General features: G+C 40.2%; 1 protein-coding gene across 5 annotated transcripts; it reads right to left on the reverse strand.

Annotated features, from left to right (window-relative positions):
* Positions 1-3,689: 3,689 nt before the first annotated feature.
* cep126 (centrosomal protein 126) lies at positions 3,690-17,690 on the reverse strand. Of its 5 annotated transcripts, none has more exons than XM_032509742.1 (11): positions 17,290-17,675; positions 16,341-16,474; positions 13,390-13,535; positions 12,868-12,979; positions 12,548-12,701; positions 8,122-10,096; positions 5,735-5,853; positions 5,305-5,374; positions 4,432-4,641; positions 4,238-4,302; positions 3,690-4,111 (listed from the first exon to the last, which is right to left on the reverse strand). In XM_032509742.1, exons 1-11 carry the CDS (start codon positions 17,293-17,295, stop codon positions 4,028-4,030), a joined length of 3,075 nt encoding a protein of 1,024 aa, XP_032365633.1. In that variant the 5' UTR covers positions 17,296-17,675; the 3' UTR covers positions 3,690-4,027. The 5 variants fall into 5 exon arrangements, with proteins under 5 accessions (XP_032365633.1, XP_032365632.1, XP_032365629.1 ...); XM_032509741.1 differs by having other exon boundaries at positions 13,399-13,535; positions 16,341-16,460; positions 17,265-17,675; XM_032509738.1 differs by having other exon boundaries at positions 5,735-5,847; positions 16,341-16,460; positions 17,265-17,675.
* Between the last annotated feature and the right edge of the window lie 228 nt (positions 17,691-17,918).

The raw sequence follows: 17,918 nt of genomic DNA on the forward strand, positions 1-17,918 counted from the left end.
ACAGTGCTCATGAAAAGTAGATCAATGCAGTTCCCACAATTGTCATGCTAATGAGGCCCCTCTTCCATTGAGAAATCATTTTGTCAAGATCCACTCTCTTTGGATACAGAGGCTCTGTTTCAGCTCTTTTTCCCATACATGCACTGAATGAATGATTATGAAGGGCCATTGAAGAGCCACAGACACTGTAAAGCTGTAAAGTGTACAGATTAAAGAGCCAGTCACAGACATATACTCTCTGTTATTTAAGTTATTGTTTTTTTTATTATTTGATTTCGACACTTGGGCAACTTTAAAACATCTATGACATAAGCAAAGTAAAATTGTTCAAAAGGTTTTCTTGTAGCGAGAATATCAGTTTTTTTTGTTATCTGTGTGTATTTGAACTTGTTTCCTCTTACTCTTGTTTTATTTTCATCACATTTATGTAATATAAACTTTAACTTGAACTTAAAATATCAGAATGCCACAGGTTCAATATTATGACCTACTGGTAGACAATTATACCATCCCTTGTGGACTTCTTGGTCACTATGTTTCACTATAATTAATTATTCATAAAAATGTCAGAAAGAATTTATATTTCTCATCTTAGTTTCTACTATTTTTACTCCAAAGGATCATATTCAGACCACAGCTGTGTGAGACCTTTTTAAAGTCTGTGCAATACTTATAATTGTTCTACAAGCACACATATTTATATGAAGGCTATGAAAGATATATTCTGTGCACACATGCTGCCAGTCAAGAGATGGCCATTGTTTGGGTCAAAGGGGCCATTTTGACATCATTGTAACACACTCAGACACATTAAAGAGATGGACTGCAGTTTCCCGGCAGCCCCTGGGGGACCACCCACTTAGCAGAGTTTGGTCACTTTTGGTCAACATCTCTTCAGCCCTCTGAAGCCACTCGGTCTCACTGCTCACTGGGCTCTGGCTGGGTGCTGCAGGACTTCAGCAGACACTATTCTCTGCACTCTATTTCACCGAATGTATCTAAGGTCATGAAAGGCAGGGCGGCTATAACAGTCGTCTCTGTTTAAAAGGCTTTGGTCTGGTGTTATTACCGGAAATAGTGACGCACAGTGTTGCTACAGACAGCTGGGGCAGATGGGATCTCGAGTGCCCCCTTCAGTCTTTAATGGGTACACACAGTCTATGGGCAAACTTTGTTTTCCCCTCTCTCACTGAATTCATCTGTTACAATATATATAGGCATACCCACCATGGAAATATATTACTTTGTTAGCTTTGAGTATTTCTTATCATACATCACTGTATGCATAGGATCTTGATGTTCTTTCCTCTGTTTTATACCTCTCCTCTGTTAATAATGTGTAGCCTATATATTGTTATATGATAGAGTAAAAATGAGCCAGCCACTTTCAGTATGTATTCTTCATTTTTAACATTGCTGCTGTATAAATAGCAGTAGCCTATCTTTGTACATGCATCCAACTAATTATGTGGTTTGACAGAAACTGAGCCAGACCAGACGCTCATTCGCTGCATGTTAAATGTAGAAATGATCTGTAACAAAACATGAGATTACGCTTCCCAACGAACCAAACACAAGCTTGAACTTGCATCTGTGGAACTGTCTTCCCTTATTTTCAGCACTCTCGCCCTTTCTTGTTGAGTTTCTGGGTGTTGTGCTTGTTACGGCTTAAATGTCACTGAGCTCACCATTGTATGGTGTAATGACTGCGAACATGATTGCAGGCCAAGGGGAACACATTTCAGAGAAAACCTGCTGTAAAGTACGCTCAGTTAAAGTGCAAAAATCAATGCGGTGGAGATGGTTTGCAGAACTCTTATTGTTCACAATAGTAGGCTACTGGTTAATTTATCGGTGCATTTGGTCACGCACTCACTGATGCAAGTGGAGGAGATAGAATGAACGAAAAGAAAGTTTTCTGCTTTGAGACACACACACACACACATTCAAATATAGTAAAACAGCTATGTATATGATCTGAAATTGAGTTGGTTAAAAAGACAGGTGGAGATGAAGGAGGCCTGGTCATTTGGTCGGGTTGGTTGTGTCAACTGGACTCTTTTTTTTTATTCAGCAGCAATTAAATAAGTTAAATACCAGCATTGACCTATGCAGATGAAGTGTCTCTAATCACCTTCTGCTCATTGGCTTAGAAAGTGACAGCCATGTCCCTCCGCAAATAACCGCAGGGGTCATCTTTTGTCTTTTTAACGAGAGAAGCTTTGTGCACGCAACTCTTCAAAGGGGCCTCTGCTGCCGCACGCAGCATCATGCACCACAGCCGAGCATAAGCTCTCTCTTTGTGTCTCTTCTTAGTTTCCGTGTAAGACACCAAGGAGATGGTGCATGACGCTACGTTCACATCATGGTGTACAGCTCCATGTTTGAACACTGAAAAGCGTATGCATGCATAGAACCAGAAACCTGCTAGTTAACCCCCCCAAAAATGTCCTCACCGACAGGAGTCTGGCTCCTCCAATGAGTTTGGTCTTCCACCACCTCTTGGAGCAGGTCCTAGCAGGTCGACTGAGGGGCAGATCCAGACAAGCTAGTGAAGGAGGGGCAACACATCCATACTCCCTACAGTCCCCCCCAATGCACCTCATTTTTGGTAAGGGAGATTGAGAAACATTTACAGTAAACGGCAACTAAAATTAATTAATAATAGTCTTTAGTTGACTGATGTCACTCTAATTCAAGGACCTTCAATGATTTTTAAGCCAAGAAAGAGAGAAAGATCGGGGACCCCCTACTATATATTGTATTATATTGAGCTGCATATTAAATTGGGCCTACAATAACATTTAAGACAGCCTTTATACATATATTTTTTTGCATAGAATACTAAGCTATTAAAATAGCCTAATAATTGTATGCATGATTTTATAAATCATGTTTTATTGGAAAACATGCATGTGGCACAGTGAATCTTAAGCATGAACTGTATATGTGGATAGACTTAGAGCCTACCTTACATATAGGCCAGAAAGCAGTGGGCTATATTTGATAATAAGTTGGATTCATGTTAAGGCTTTTTATTAATTTTCTTTCATTGTTTCATTTCAAGATCATCTTTTTGGGCATTTTTATTTTCACAGGACAGATGAAGACATGACAGGCCAGAGAGAGGGGAATGACATGCAGCAAAGGGCCGCTGCGTCGAGAAGACTTTTTTTGTAACTTTCAAAAATTGACAATAAGTTGAAGGCCCCCCTGAATTGACTCTGAGGACCCCCTGCATTAGTTTAAGGCAAAAGCAAAAGTGAAGTTTCACACAGATGCAATTGCGACAGAAGGCTGGAATGGCTCACCTTGCTGAGCCAGTAGGTTGAGTCTCCTGCACAACGTATAATTGTCCTTTCCACAGCCGTCGAAGAAAGACAAACACACCTTCAACGTTGCAACACTTCTCTCTATTAACCATTTCCGATCCTCTGTCTATTTATTGACTTTGCAAGGCATCATTGAGGAAATAGTGACACTGCACTGCACCCAGTCAGTTTATCAGTGCGTTGACAAACAGCTTTATTCAGTTCCAATATGGTCCCAAAATAGCTTGCATGAAATTCTAGTTTTCACTATATAAAATAAATGAAGAATGAGACATCTTTGGACATAAATTCAAATATGCAGTGTTTATTTTGCAGTCAATCTCGCCATGCGTCAGTTTTAACAAGGGCCTTTTCTTCATTTGTGAATGAAAACCAAAATGAAACCAGAATCCTTTTCAGAGGCACTTTGATCGTAAGTGGCTCAACAAAAGCTAAACATGTGTTTTTGTTTCCAAGCAAAGGGAGATAATACAAAACTAACTTCCACTCACCAACCTGGTCTAACGATGCTGCTTTATTGCCTCTACAGTCTGTTGCTGCTGATCTTTTAGATCTTGAAGATACTCAAGCAGGCGTGTTTAGTTAGAAATGAGACTGAACTTTACAGGGCAACACAGTCTTTGCTTAGACCGGATGACAGGACCAGTATAATGCACTGATGGGAGAGAAGAACACCGTGGACCACACGCTGTAAGTCACAATCTCTTCTGGCACCGAGAGCGGTTGTTAGCCGAGGACGCTCGAAGCTTGTGATGGTTTGTGCCTTTCACTTCCTTTGTCTGAAAACAGTGGAAAATGGTAAATAATATTACATGTTCACCAAAGTCATCTCATGTGTTAAGGCCAAAGACTGTAAAAACAGTGGACGTAGCAAAGAAATGAATCCCTTAGAAATTCATACTTACAGAGGATGCATCAATAAGTACGAGTCCACGCGTGCCAGCATTACCCCCCACATGTTCCCGCACACCTACAAACAGAAACAGACAGCAGGGGTTCTTCTGCATTGAAATGATGACACATTCAAACTTTTCTGTTTACACACAGATCACAGCAATCAAGTGGATTAGTTCTGGCCTGGTACAAACACAGTGCTCACAGTACAGCTGGTGGTTGAGTCTGTCCAGAGAGAGGAGGATTTTCTGCTCCTCCATGGAAATGGTAGTGAGTCCCTGTTGTTGGCTGCGCTGCTGCACCGTGCCAGGCCTCTGTGTTTGGGCTGTTTCCATGGCAGCCACAATATCCATGTCTTGCGGTGGGCCTCCAGCATGTACTTCAGCCAGGTGTAACTGGGCTGCACTCACCAAACCTGTAAGCACAGTCAAAGTCACAACGGAGGTGTGCATTCTCACCTGGTTCCACTCTACTTTGGTTGTTGTTTTTATGCATTTATGGCTAACATATAGGTAATATATATCTGTGCTGTTGTATTGCAAAATGACTGACAACTGTACTGGGTTAGTCTTCATTTCACTTTCACATTATACCTAAGAACTTTTGGCTTCTTTCAGGGTATAAATTAAATAATATACAGTGGTGTATTCTAATGTATTTTAGCGCGTATACTGTACTATATAAATACATGGACCAGACTGGACATACTATATAAATACATGGACCAGAATGGACATCAAAGTGGGGTGTCTGGATGTCCTTGCCCGGGGAAACTTTGAGGGTCAGAGACTTAATTTCCTGCATTCTGATACACTTTAATACACCAATTTACGGTGGAAAATACCTTCATTTAGCATATTGAAAGAAAACACAGATGACAATTCAAAATGTATATATATATAAAAAAAATTTCACTGTGCATTTTTAAGTGGGTATATGGAAATCCTGGAGAGATTTCCTTTGAAATGTTGAACTCAACAGAAGACAGACATTCTTGTAATACTGGTGATTATAGAAATAAAAAGTGAATTTTCACTCTCATAGAAACAAAAACAGAGACACACAGCGAACACGATACCTTGATCTGGACAGGCCATGTAGTAAGTATTGGAAAACGGTGTGACTGGCTCTGTGGACTGTTTTGTTGGCTACACAAAACAAAATAAACATATTACGTAAGTCTCAGATTAATCTTAAGTAATACTTATGTAACCTGTAGTACACTGCCAAAATTCTAGATAATAGGCATAAAGCATATAATAACAGGTAGAACAAGTTGTAAACAAAAACGTTCATCAACGCTTATTTTTTGTCAAACGCTGACAAGTCCATCCGGAAAGTCTTGTCTTGAGAAGCATAAACTGTGACGTCTAGTCAGTTTTAGTCAGTTTTAGTTTCTAGTCAAATGGCAGCATGAAACTGATTTAACAAGTTCAAACACACGCATTTACTGATCTTCAGCAATTAATCTCCCTCTTCCTTCCCACAGGGCAGCTGCATGCATGTACCTGAGCGGGCTGAGGAAGCCTTCTAGTCACGGAGCCAGGAGGCTGTCTGCTCTGATCCACGCAGGCTTTCCTCCCGACCCGCCCACTGTCCGCCGCCTGTCTCCTAAGCATGGCTTTTGCTGAAAGAAGATATGTTCGTGGAAAGCATAAAAATAACACAAAAAAGTGCATACAAAACAAAATAGTTTCCATCTTTAGCCTGCAATAAAAATGACAGAAAATCACAAGAGATATGTCAGAATCAGAAAGCAGTTTCCTTGTGATTGGGTGCAAGCAAACAAAAAAACATATTAAACATTATCAAGAAACAATAAATACAGAAACAGAGACAAATACAAAATAGCTGTTTAAGTAGTTTACGCGTGGGGATAAAAACTGCATACTGCATACATACCGCTATATAAATACAGCACATTTACATTTACATTTACATTTACATTTACTGAATGTGTTGCATTTTTCCTTAATATGCAAGAAATATTACCACTTTAAAACACGGCACTGTAATTGTTGTTGTATGTTTTCTGTCTGTCTTCCCAAAAGTGATAATGCAAGCTAAATTGAAAATGTTGTCTAGATTTTGCAGCTAAACCTGGATCGATTCAACTGTGCTATTTTAAATGGTAGTGCACAAACATATGATAGGCTCAAATTAAGTAGTTTCATTGAAAGTATTCTTTGAGGCGCTGGAAAAATGTGGCTTTGATCCACTGTTTGATCTCCCCAGTAGAAGAGGTAAGAAAGAAGCCACTCACTTCTGTTCCGGCTTTATTGCGGCTGATAAAATTACCAGCGCTGCTGATGCTAACATGGGACAAATTAGCACTGGGTAGAGGCAAGGCAGACAACAGGCCACTGTGAGGCTTTTAGGGTCACCTAAGTCCACATTTCCGGTATGACTCGCTTCCTTTTGTCAAGTTAAGTAAGCAAGACTTCAACTTCACAGACTTTTCAAATTTAAAACACGAGATGATGCAAGAAGACCAGTATGTCAGTTATTATATTGACCAATTTGAATAAATTGGTGAATTGTGGTCAACACAAAGCGCCCATAGAAGACATGGCATATTGATAAAAATAGATTGAAAAATAGCTTGCCAGTGAAAAGGGAGCTCTTGGGAATCTTAAAGGTGCCCTGCCACACAAAACCATCTTTAAATTTTTTGAAATGTGTGAGGTCCATATGTGTGTGTGTTTTATGTGGTGAATGTGAAGATGAACTGCTTCCTCCTCTATCAGCTCTAGCCACTAAAAAGAAATAAGAGGAGAAATCAGACCAATCACAACAGCTGGTCAGTCTGACGTCATGTTGCCTGAGCTCATTAATATTCATAAGCTGGGTAAAGGATGCTGATAGCCAGGCTTTGATTGGCTAGCTGTTAGCCAATCAGAGTCACAGCTTATCTAGTTGAATATTAATGAGAACTGGCCCAAACGGTGCTGAGTCTTCCTGCAGGTTTTCTATACCACGCTAGAATGGCTTGAAACAAGGTAACCAAGGTAACCAAATTACAGAGTCCATGGTACAACTTACCACAAAGTCATGAAATACGTGTGGCAGGGCACCTTCAAACAACTTTGTGAACCGGCAGTCACACAAACGTCTCGCAGCTCAGTCAAGGTATTTTCTTTTCAATGTAATTAGAAGGACAGTTTCAGATAAAAAGATGGATTCAAAGGACCACTGGGATTGGTATTAAGAATAAAGCATAAAACAGATCCGGGTACAGTACTGCAGTGGTTCCCCCACAGCTTGTCAGATGAACTTATGTACCAGTACAACTATTTCCAATGTTTTCCTAATGTATTATACTATTTATTGAATACAAGTAGATCTTTTTTCATACAAGTGAAATGTCAATATTTAGGTTGGTTTGGTCAGCAATCAGACTAATAGTACTTGGAGTGAAGCTGAATGTGTCAACCATTTATCCATTACTTTTAGCTAACTATTTCAACTGTTTAGTCAGTAGTTTCAGCTAACTATTTCAGCCACTTTTGGAATACTTTAAGCTATTTCTTCCTACCATGTATGTATTTATTACTTTTAGCTACCTGTTTAAAATTCTTGTGCTCAGGTGTTACAATTGATATTTCTTTTAAATTAAATCATAATTTCTACATTTTTCCAACTAGTTGAGCTGCTTCAAAATCTTTCATGTACCCGCTGGCACTTGCAGAAGTAGCCCCTAGGGTACAAGTACCCCTGCTTTGAAATCATTAGAGTACTGTAGCCAGAACCCACATTGTTAACTTGATGTTTGATAGCGTACGGTTAGAAACAAATAAGCTTAAGAGAAACGACATGTACATTTGTCTGACACATCTCTGCAAACACCCAAACCAAGCCTGAGCTGTGTAAGTGGCTGTCAGCCAAAATATATTACCTTCATTGGTGGCTAAGGCAGTGCGGACACCGAGCCAGAGCTGCGAGATCTCCTCATCTGTGGGAGTGCAATCTAAACAGAGGCCTTTATCATTGTACACCATCCCTCTTAGTCTGCTGCAGCCCTGAGCATCCTGATGACCTGTGCTGGGCGCGGCCTTCATGTTGCTCTTTGACACGGGGTAGGCATACGAGGGTGGTAGTGGTGTGTACATAACGTTGCTATCTGCTCTGATTACATTATGTGTGGAAGGTGAGGGAAAGTCTTCAGAGATGGACTTGTGCAGGGCATGCTCTGCAACCAGAGCTTGTTTACAGCAGACACCAGCATGGTCCACGCCATATGGAGTCCTAGTGATGGACAGTGTCTTGTCCTTCACCGATGGATCCATCCGAGGAGGTGGGCGGGGCGCCATGATCTTCCCTTGGGTTTTGGCAATCTGACTCACCTCGGTGGCAGATTGAGGTCGTATGACAGTGCCCTTTCTAGTCCGCGAGGAAATAGGAGCCGCTGCAGCTCTGGAAGGGCGCTCTCTCCGAGGGACGTTAGGGCCAACAATCCGGGTGCTACTCTGTGCCACCTTGACCTCGTCTGACCGTTCTTGGGGCAAGCTGACTTGAACCCCAACATCTGCCCACGCTTGTTTTGTAAAGTGATAACCAGCAGAGGCCGGAGGGGTCAAGCTGGGTCCAAGCTTAGAAGCCCCTGAGACTGTGGCTAGACTTAGCTGGTGGTCCTCAGAGCTGTTATCTGACTGAGAGAGAATGGAAGACCTGCCTTTGATCTGATTCATAATGTTCTGTTCTCTGTCCTCTTGTCCCTTGTGTACCTCATCAAACCAGCGTAGCTTCTTTTTGACAGAGCTGCTGCTCTCTGCATCCTTAGTTTTGGCCCTAGTCAATTCCACACTGTCTCTAATCGCTAAAGCTACTTGTTTTGCAAAAATAAAATGTCCTGAGCCATACACACATGTGTATGGCTCATCTCCTGACATATATTTGGACTGCTTTTTAAGAATTCCTTTAATGAATCGGACACCACATGCTGAATGAGATGTCCTGTCTGAAACAGGCATTTTTTGCACTTCTTCCTCAGGACACTTAAGGCACTTAGGAGTGTTTGATTGAATGTTAGATAAGCATGTGCGTTGCAGCAATGCTGCATTAATGGGCTTTTCAGGTTTGGGCTCTGAGTTTAAAACCTTATTGAGGTTGTTTATGGAAGTTCTAGGCTCCTTAAGGGATGACAGATTGTGTTTTTCTCTTCCTGTTTGCTGAAGAGTCCCGTCTTGTATGGCATTATCTGTTGTGCTATTGTTCAAAAAAGGGGGAGCCTCAAACAAATTGTCTGCGCTGTTGCCATTTTTGTCACGTAGAAGAATTTCTGCAGCTGATGGATGTTTTGATTGTTTGTCATCATGCACCCCCTTCTGCCTGAGATCCAACAGAGCCTCTTCCTTAGGACATGGAGACTCGAGTGCTATGTTGCTGGTAGAAACTATATTTGTAACAGTATTTTTGTCGTTGGGATTGTTTTGTGAGGAGTTCACCTCAAAGTGCTCTGGGTCTGCACTAATCATTTCACAAAGAGTTAATAAGTTGCAGTTGTGCGGAGCAAGCTGTGTCTCCGTTTCAGGTGTTTTCTCAACAGATGTGAACCCCCAAGAAGCTTTGGGAATGTGCATCTTACTGTTGGGCCCTTCCGAATCCATTGGTGTTTTCTGCTTTGGATCATGCAGTTTCCTTGATTGTGGAAAGTCATCAGCAAGCAGCATCATCGCTGAGAAAGCATTAAGGTCTGATGGTGGACACAAATCATTTTGCTGTCTCAGGTCTGGTTGGGGCTTCTCTGAGTCAAGCGAGAATGATGAATAAGAATGCTGTAGATTTTTTGTGCTGAGGTTGTGGTCCTCATTCTCCAAACTGTCCTTACTAGAAATGCTTTCAGAATTACAGCTATCAGACAGTTGGCTGTCCTGAAATATGGAAGCAAAAGAGAAGAGATAAGTCAAAAATAATGATATGATTTACATATGACATATATATCTCGGCCTGGAACCCAGATCTAAAATAATAGTTGTGTCTGAGAGGGAGAGAGTGGATAATAGAAATGAAGGGGTTACAGTGTTGGATGGGCCATATACCTCTCTTAAAGTGCACTTGTATGATCTGGTGATGCTAAGCTAAATATTAGTAGGCAATTACAAGGCTAAGATTACATTTGTTTCTTAAATGTTTTTATTTTTCTTAATGTTTTTTCCCCCCCACAAACCTCCTAAAGCGGTTTTGCAGATTCACTTTTCAAAACTTGTTTCTCAAAGGTGATAAGAACTCTACATTTTCCCTTTTATATTCCTGTAATTTCTGAAAAATAATTTTACACACATTTCACCAGAGGGTGCTAAAGCCAGTAGCAGCCAAAAGGGGTGTATGTGGTGCAGGAAAGGGATTACGTCACACTGCTTCCCCCTAGGGGTAGACATTTGAAGTGCCCAAGTGTAGCCAAGCAAGTACTTAAAGGTCCCATGACATGGTGCTCTTTGGATGCTTTTATATAGATCTTATTAGTCCCCTAATACTGTCTTTGAAGTCTCTTTTATATAGACCTTAGTGGTCCCTAATACTGTATCTGAAGTCCCTTTTATATAGACCTTAGTGGTCCCTTAATACTGTATCTGAAGTCTCTTTTATATAGACCTTAGTGGTCCCTAATACTGTATCTGAAGTCTCTTTATATAGACCTTAGTGGTCCCTTAATACTGTATCTGAAGTCTCTTTATATAGACCTTAGTGGTCCCTAATACTGTATCTGAAGTCTCTTTATATAGACCTTAGTGGTCCCTAATACTGTATCTGAAGTCTCTTTTATATAGACCTTAGTGGTCCCTAATACTGTATCTGAAGTCTCTTTTATATAGACCTTAGTGGGCCCTAATACTGTATCTGAAGTCTCTTTTATATAGACCTTAGTGGTCCCCTAATACTGTATCTGAAGTCTCTTTTATATAGACCTTAGTGGTCCCCTAATACCGTATCTGAAGTCTCTTTTATATAGACCTTAGTGGTCCCTAATACTGTATCTGAAGTCTCTTTATATAGACCTTAGTGGTCCCCTAATACTGTATCTGAAGTCTCTTTAAATAGACCTTAGTGGTCCCCTAATACTGTATCTGAAGTCTCTTTATATAGACCTTGGTGGTCCCTAATACTGTATCTGAAGTCTCTTTTATATAGACCTTGGTGGTACCCTAATACTGTATCTGAAGTCTCTTTATATAGACCTTAGTGGTCCCATAATATTGTATCTGAAGTCTCTTTCCCGAAATTGAGCCTTGGTCCAGAATTCCAGCCACTAGAGCCAGTCCCACAATGAGCTTCCCTTAGTATGTCCCATTTCTGAGTCTATAACTTTTGAGGAGGAGAGTATTTTAAACTTATAATCTTTTAGCAGCATACAATGGAGTATTGGGGCTCCTGACACTCCCTGCGTGGCGTGAGCGTGGCGTGAGCGTGGCGTTTCTGTTGCGTGGCAGCTGTGCGGCGTTTTCTATGTCTTTGCACACCAGAAACACGTCTCCGACGCCGGGCTGTTGCTGCTAGCCTTGTCTGTACACATATATGTTTACCATTATCTCTGCATATATGTCAAAACCTAGAGACTTTCAAAGATCAAAATGTTATTTATTAAATGTATTTGTGCCAAAATGACAACATTTTTGTATTCTACTTTTTGCCTGGAAATGCTTCCAACACTCTTGCATGTTGCGTGAAAAATAGGCGTTGGTCCTATTTCTAGCATGCACAGGTTTTTTTTCCGAGCCGTGTGTGTCACGCAGGCATTGTGCAAGCTCTAACCTGTTAACAATGGAGCTGAAATAAAAACAGACACGCCACGCAGCTGACACGCTCATGCCACGCAGGCAGGAGCCCTTAGTGGGGGGGGGGGGGGGGGGGGGGGGTGTATCTCTGTATGAGAGACAAAGCAGCTTACAAGATTTTTGTATTAATTTTTTTACCAATGAGTCACCTGAATATTTTCTGTTCATACGATACCGCAGTGACCACATCATGTCAAATCATATTTTTCCAGCAAAACAGAGTTAAAGCAGAAAATCCATGTGATCTTTACAAATGTAGTAAATGTCAGACTGACATTCTTCTTAGAAAACAATGTCTAATTATTCAACTTTTTGTTAAAGAAGGGGGAAAAAAAAGCAATACTCAATAGTATCGAATCACAATACTTCTAGAATCGGGAATAAATGAAAATCGCAATACAAATCCAATCGAGAACCCATGTATCATAAAAGAATCAATTTGGGACGAAAGTGTATCCTCCCAGCCCTAAAAAACCCGGGAGGGTTAAATAACATTTCTTGTGCAAATTGTTTTGTTTCCTGCTCATTCAAATGAAATAGGCAGCATACCTGTGGACTGTGATCTGGTCGTTTCTCTTGTGCCTTTTCAGAGGATTGACTGCTCTGCTCCTGCAGCAGTTTGGTGTAGGCCTCCACAGCAGAGAGGGCATGGCGGTGGGAGGATTTAGAAACGGTGGGAGGCTTAGGGGACGGAGAGCAGCTTCTTTAACAGACAACAGACAAAAAACTATTAGTGCAAATGTGTGATTGCAAATCAAAATGTATGAGCATAAATACTGTGTGAGGTTTTAAATCCAACAGCAGTGGCTGGGTTATTTAGCATGTAGAGTAGGCCACATGAGAATAATGAGAAGCAACTTTTTTTTTACCTGCTAACGTTAGAATTGCTTGACAAGAAAGATGACTGGCGGGTGTAGGAACTGAAGGAGCCTTGAAGTTCATTGAGTGCATCTTCAATATTTGGGACGTTTCTTCTAAAAGCTGAAACACCATAAGAGGAAAACATACAAACCAACTGAAGTGTATTAAGACTGTTGTGCCATATTTCTCAATTCTAAGAGACTATATATATTTAGAGCTGCAAAAATTAATCAATTAGTTGTCCAAAAATCAGTTTGATTTTTTATAAAAAAAACTGAATAATTCTCTGATTCCAGCTTCTTAAATGTGAATATCTTCTAGTGTCTTCTCTCCTCTGTGACAGTAAACTGAATATCTTTGAGTTGTGTAAAAAACAAGACAATTGAGGACGTCATCTTGGGCTTTGGGAAAAACTGACACAGATGTTGTTTTTTAACCATTTTCCTTTCACATTTTCATAGACCAAACAACTGCTTGATTAATCTTCAATGAAAATAAAGGTTTGTTGCCGCCCTAGCAGCATCACTAACATTGTCTACGTCTCTGAGAAGGCGGTAAATGGGCTCTCTGGAAGCGCTCGGTAGCATCCTGTACTCGCTGTCTGCGTTGCTTCAGGATGTTCTCTATCAGCCGTTGCTCCTGCACATCCCTCTGCTTCCGCCGCTCCTCCTGAGCCCTGAGCCGTTAAAGAAACAACAGGGCATCAACCTGAGGCACAGTGTCATTGGTTAAAATGTAGACTGGCCATGTTTTAGATACAGAAACCTGAGTCTGCTCATCCAGACATGTTTTCAACACAGCCATTAATAAATTAAAGCTACCACTCAGTACGCCACAGAGGAAGCCAATCATAATATCAACGGGGTCGATCAGGTTCAGCATTTGTGTTTTTGGTGGTCATCAGAGCTGGGACCATGTGCCTTTGTCCCAATTTGATTCTTTCCCGATTCATGGGTGCTGAATGGATTTGTATTGCCATTTTCCAAGTTGCGAAGTGCCATTGCCAAGTGTTACTATTTGATAGTATTGAATATTGCGATTTCTTTGACAAAAACAAAAGTGGAATAAAACATTTCTAGAGACAATATATCATGAGACATTTCTAAAAATCTATTTTTTAAAGAAGAATGCACATCACATGTCAGTCAGTCAGTCTGACATGTATTTCATTTGTAAAGATGATCACATGGATTTTATGCTTTTTTTGCTTTAACTCTGTTTTGCTAGAAACGGGTACGATGTGGTTGCCGTTGGCGCTACCGTATGAACAGGAAATATTTAGGTGACTCATTGTTAAAAATAATAAATTAAAAAAATATTGATTCTAGGGAAAAGAATACATTTGCAAAAATCCTGATGCATACGAATCCCCCCCACAAACCCCTACCCACCCCTAGTGGACGACGTTAACAAGAACAACATTTTAAAACAGTGTTGAGAACTAAAAGCAGCTCAAGTTAGTTGACATATTCCATTTCAATTCAAACTTAACAGAATCTTTATTGTCTTATATTTATTAACTAATATCTTTATAGGACTAGAAAGATTGGAACTCCAACATTTTGATTAATAAAAAGCATACCATTTAAACCTAATAAGGCAAACCCAATCATCCACTATGAAGATGTGTTACATTAGTCATTATAGTTTAAATATGCAAAGGTTGCTTTACAATGAACACTTTTTGTTTATAATGTATCTTCAAAGTTGGAATCTTTTCTGCTTATTTAATACCATTAAAAATATATATATAAAAAAATGTATATAAAAGCAGTCATGTACCCAGGCAGTATTTTGGTTAGCAGCATCAGTGTGCTATATTAATGTTTAAAAGGGATCTCTTGTATTTCACATCGATTTTTAAACTGATAATCTATAAAAAGTTTGTTATAAAGTTTTCATTCAGACAGTTTTCTGCTGGACATTTTTTTTCATGTTCATGTAATGTTGGAAAGCTTATCCACCTCCTTTAATTTGCATCATTATTTTATTATTAATAGACAGGTTGAGGAGGTTCTTTGTCCCCAGGGCTGTCCAACTCTTCAATCCCACACAAAGTAGGAGGGGAGAAACGACTGTCCCTCTCACCTTAGCATTACATCACTTTGTCTGCTGTCCACCTCTCTGTCTCATAGGTTATTGGTCTTCCCACACAATTTGGACTGTGGTCATAACATCTACTTCTTATAAATTGTTCCTGGTTATATATTGTTTTTTTAAGTAAAATATTTTCTTGTTAGCTTGGCAATTCTATTATGTTCACTTTCCTGTCTTTTCTTAGTCATAGTTAATTTTTAATAATAAGCTAGTGCACTGTTCCCTTGTGCACTATCACCACTGCACACACTCTACTATAGCATCCTATCATGGTCATTGCATCACATGGTCAGTCCATACACGACATTTGTAATCACTTCACACATTGTTCATTTTTTAAATTACTGTGAGTGATTTTTATGTATGTGAGATATATGTGTGGATGTGTGTTTGTTGTGTTATGGTTGTCTAAGCTACTGGATGCCTAAAATTTCCCTCCGGAATATATCTATCTATTTATCTATCTATCTATCTGTCAATCTGTCTGTGATCACCTGCCTCTGTAAAACCAAAAAACGGTCTCTGATATAACCCCCCCCCCCCTCCCAACCCTACAGCATTAACATACTCTCTCAAGCTCTTTCAAACAGCATCACTCACTTGTAGCCGCTGTTGATAACTATGGAAACACACATTTAGAAGGTTATTAATGTCTGTAAGGGATTTGAGCCTCTTAGGGTGCTGAATTTAGCAGCTTTAGTTGTCAGAGAGGTGGCGCTTCAGTCACAGCTCGGGCCCACAGCTACCCTCTGGCCAACAGATCTATTTCCAGGTCTAGACTGCAAAATCCTGTCAGCAGCGCCTATCCCTGAAAGGTGCTAAGCCTAGGACAGAACCATAAGCTGTCTGTCCAGGAGGTAGACACTGTACCCTGCACCAGCAGAGCAGCCTCTGCTTCCAGGAAGAAATGGGAGATGCTCTGTAGACAACTCTGGGCTGCAGAAGGCACACACTAGTCATCAGTTACTGAGATGACACATCATATTAGTGTTCGAACAAAAACAGCAATGCATAGTTGTTAGTTACACTAGGGCTGCACGATATTAGAAAAATATTTGATAGTGTGGTTGAATGTGGCCATAATGATATTACTTGTGATAAAGAGATATTTCAGAATTCTATTCAATTTAAAACAAATGAAAGGAAATCATTTCCAACATTCTTGAATTGAACAATTGAACATTTAATTGAATATAAAAGGCACCACTAAAAAAAGAATGAATTACATTATAAAGGGTCAGTTTTCTACTAACATAAAAAATCACTGAGTCTTTTGCGATATTCCGCAGCCTTTTTGCGGTGTGTGTATTGCACCAGTTGATACCGCGATGACGATAAAAGAAAACCGACATATTGTGCAGCCCTGTTATGCACTAAAACTGACTTCCTGCGTCGGTTGGTTTCCAGCGAGAACTTGCGAGCTCGGGATCTGCATAACTTCTGCTCTTCGACCAGAAGTTGTCTCTCATCTCCGAGGCCTCCATCAGCTCCCAACCTCGAGTCTCTGGAAGTGAGCGGCTAAGGAGATCAGGGAGTGGAGATATGTCACGAAAACCTAATGTTGACCTTTGATTTGAGAGAAGGAAAACTGATTCACATTATGTTCTCATGAATTACAGGCTGCTGGTGGAAAGTAACAGAGTACATTTATTTAAGTACTGGACCTAAGTATAATTCTGAGGTACTTGTACTTTACTTGAGAATTTCTTTTTTTTGTTGTTGTGCACTTCTACTCCCCTAGCTACATCTCAGAGGCAAATATTGTACTTTTCACCCCACTACGTTTATTTGACAATGTTAGTTACTTTGCAGATAGTATAAAATAAAAAGACAAATGAAAGTAGAATCAACAAATACATTTGGATGTATTCTTAGGGATAAAGATAAGACTGCATTGATCCCTTGGTTCCCAACATCTCAGGCAGTATTTATAGTAAGAAATAAGTCCCTCCCCCCCCCCCCCCTTTGCCAGCTGTAACATCAAAGAAACGTACACATTGATGCATCAATAATTATAATTCAATCATATAATATAATATTCTGAAATAGACTATTCTGAATACTTTTGCTTTTGGTACCTTAGCTAGGTACATTCTGATGCTAATACTTTTGTTTGCTTAAGTAACATTCTGAATGCAGGACTTGTAAGTTGACGTTTCTTGTATTAGAGTATTTCTACACTGATAGTTACTTTTACCCAGCTTCTCTAACGTTAGCCACATTTACACAGGTCTAACGTTAAGTAAGTAGCTAATACACATTTCTTCAGTAACTGTACAAGATAAATAACTCAACAGTTATAGGATACGAGTGGAAGAAGAAGTTGCCCTGACCAACATGCATCCTCCGAGGCTGGTGATCCTTGTTGACACCGGGCAGACATGCAGGTTTAGCCCGCTGCAAAGCTGCTAGCTAGCTAGCTGCTAGCTGCTAACTCGGCTTGTTGGGTCCTTTTTAGCTAACGGCGGCCGTTCTCCGTTCAAACTCCTTTAACCATTTTCAGAGCGAAGATAGACGTCGAAAGGAAATGTGCGAACCCACATCGCAGCAACCTCTCCTGAACAACGACAGCCTTTTTTTGTCGTTTAAAAAAAGTCAGAAATAATTCGGTTGAATTGGGACTTTTCTAGCTACTTCACCTGAGTCTGTCTGTGTAACTTACATGATGGCAACCAAGGACGCAGCTCCTTGACAACGGGCACTGTGGTTGTTTCCCCCCATGCCACATGGGCCCAGGACCTTTGGGGCAGTTTTCGTTCAGTTTTCACCGGAAGTTTCCCTAAAAAAACACACATCAAAAACCCGGTAAATACAACAATGGCAAATAAAAACAACAAAATAAAGGTTTAAAAAATCAAGAATGAAATAAAAAAAGGGTGATGCATTAAGGTTCAGACGGGTTTGAAAGTTTTATTTCACCCGGGTACATAAAGCATATCCTCTTTTAAAAATTTCATTTAAA

This window comes from Etheostoma spectabile, chromosome 3, assembly GCF_008692095.1.
Source record: "Etheostoma spectabile isolate EspeVRDwgs_2016 chromosome 3, UIUC_Espe_1.0, whole genome shotgun sequence".
Lineage (NCBI taxonomy): Eukaryota > Metazoa > Chordata > Actinopteri > Perciformes > Percidae > Etheostoma > Etheostoma spectabile.

Excerpts from the sequence above, each read along its gene's own strand:
- cep126 (XM_032509737.1), bottom strand. The coding sequence starts at position 17,299 with ATGCATGTTGGTCAGGGCAACTTCTTCTTCCACTC. Across the intron at positions 12,702-12,867 it reads AGCAATTCTAACGTTAGCAG|AAGCTGCTCTCCGTCCCCTA; the intron begins GTAAAAAAAAAG and ends TGTCTGTTAAAG. Across the intron at positions 4,642-5,304 it reads CATGGCCTGTCCAGATCAAG|GTTTGGTGAGTGCAGCCCAG; the intron begins GTATCGTGTTCG and ends CTGTGCTTACAG.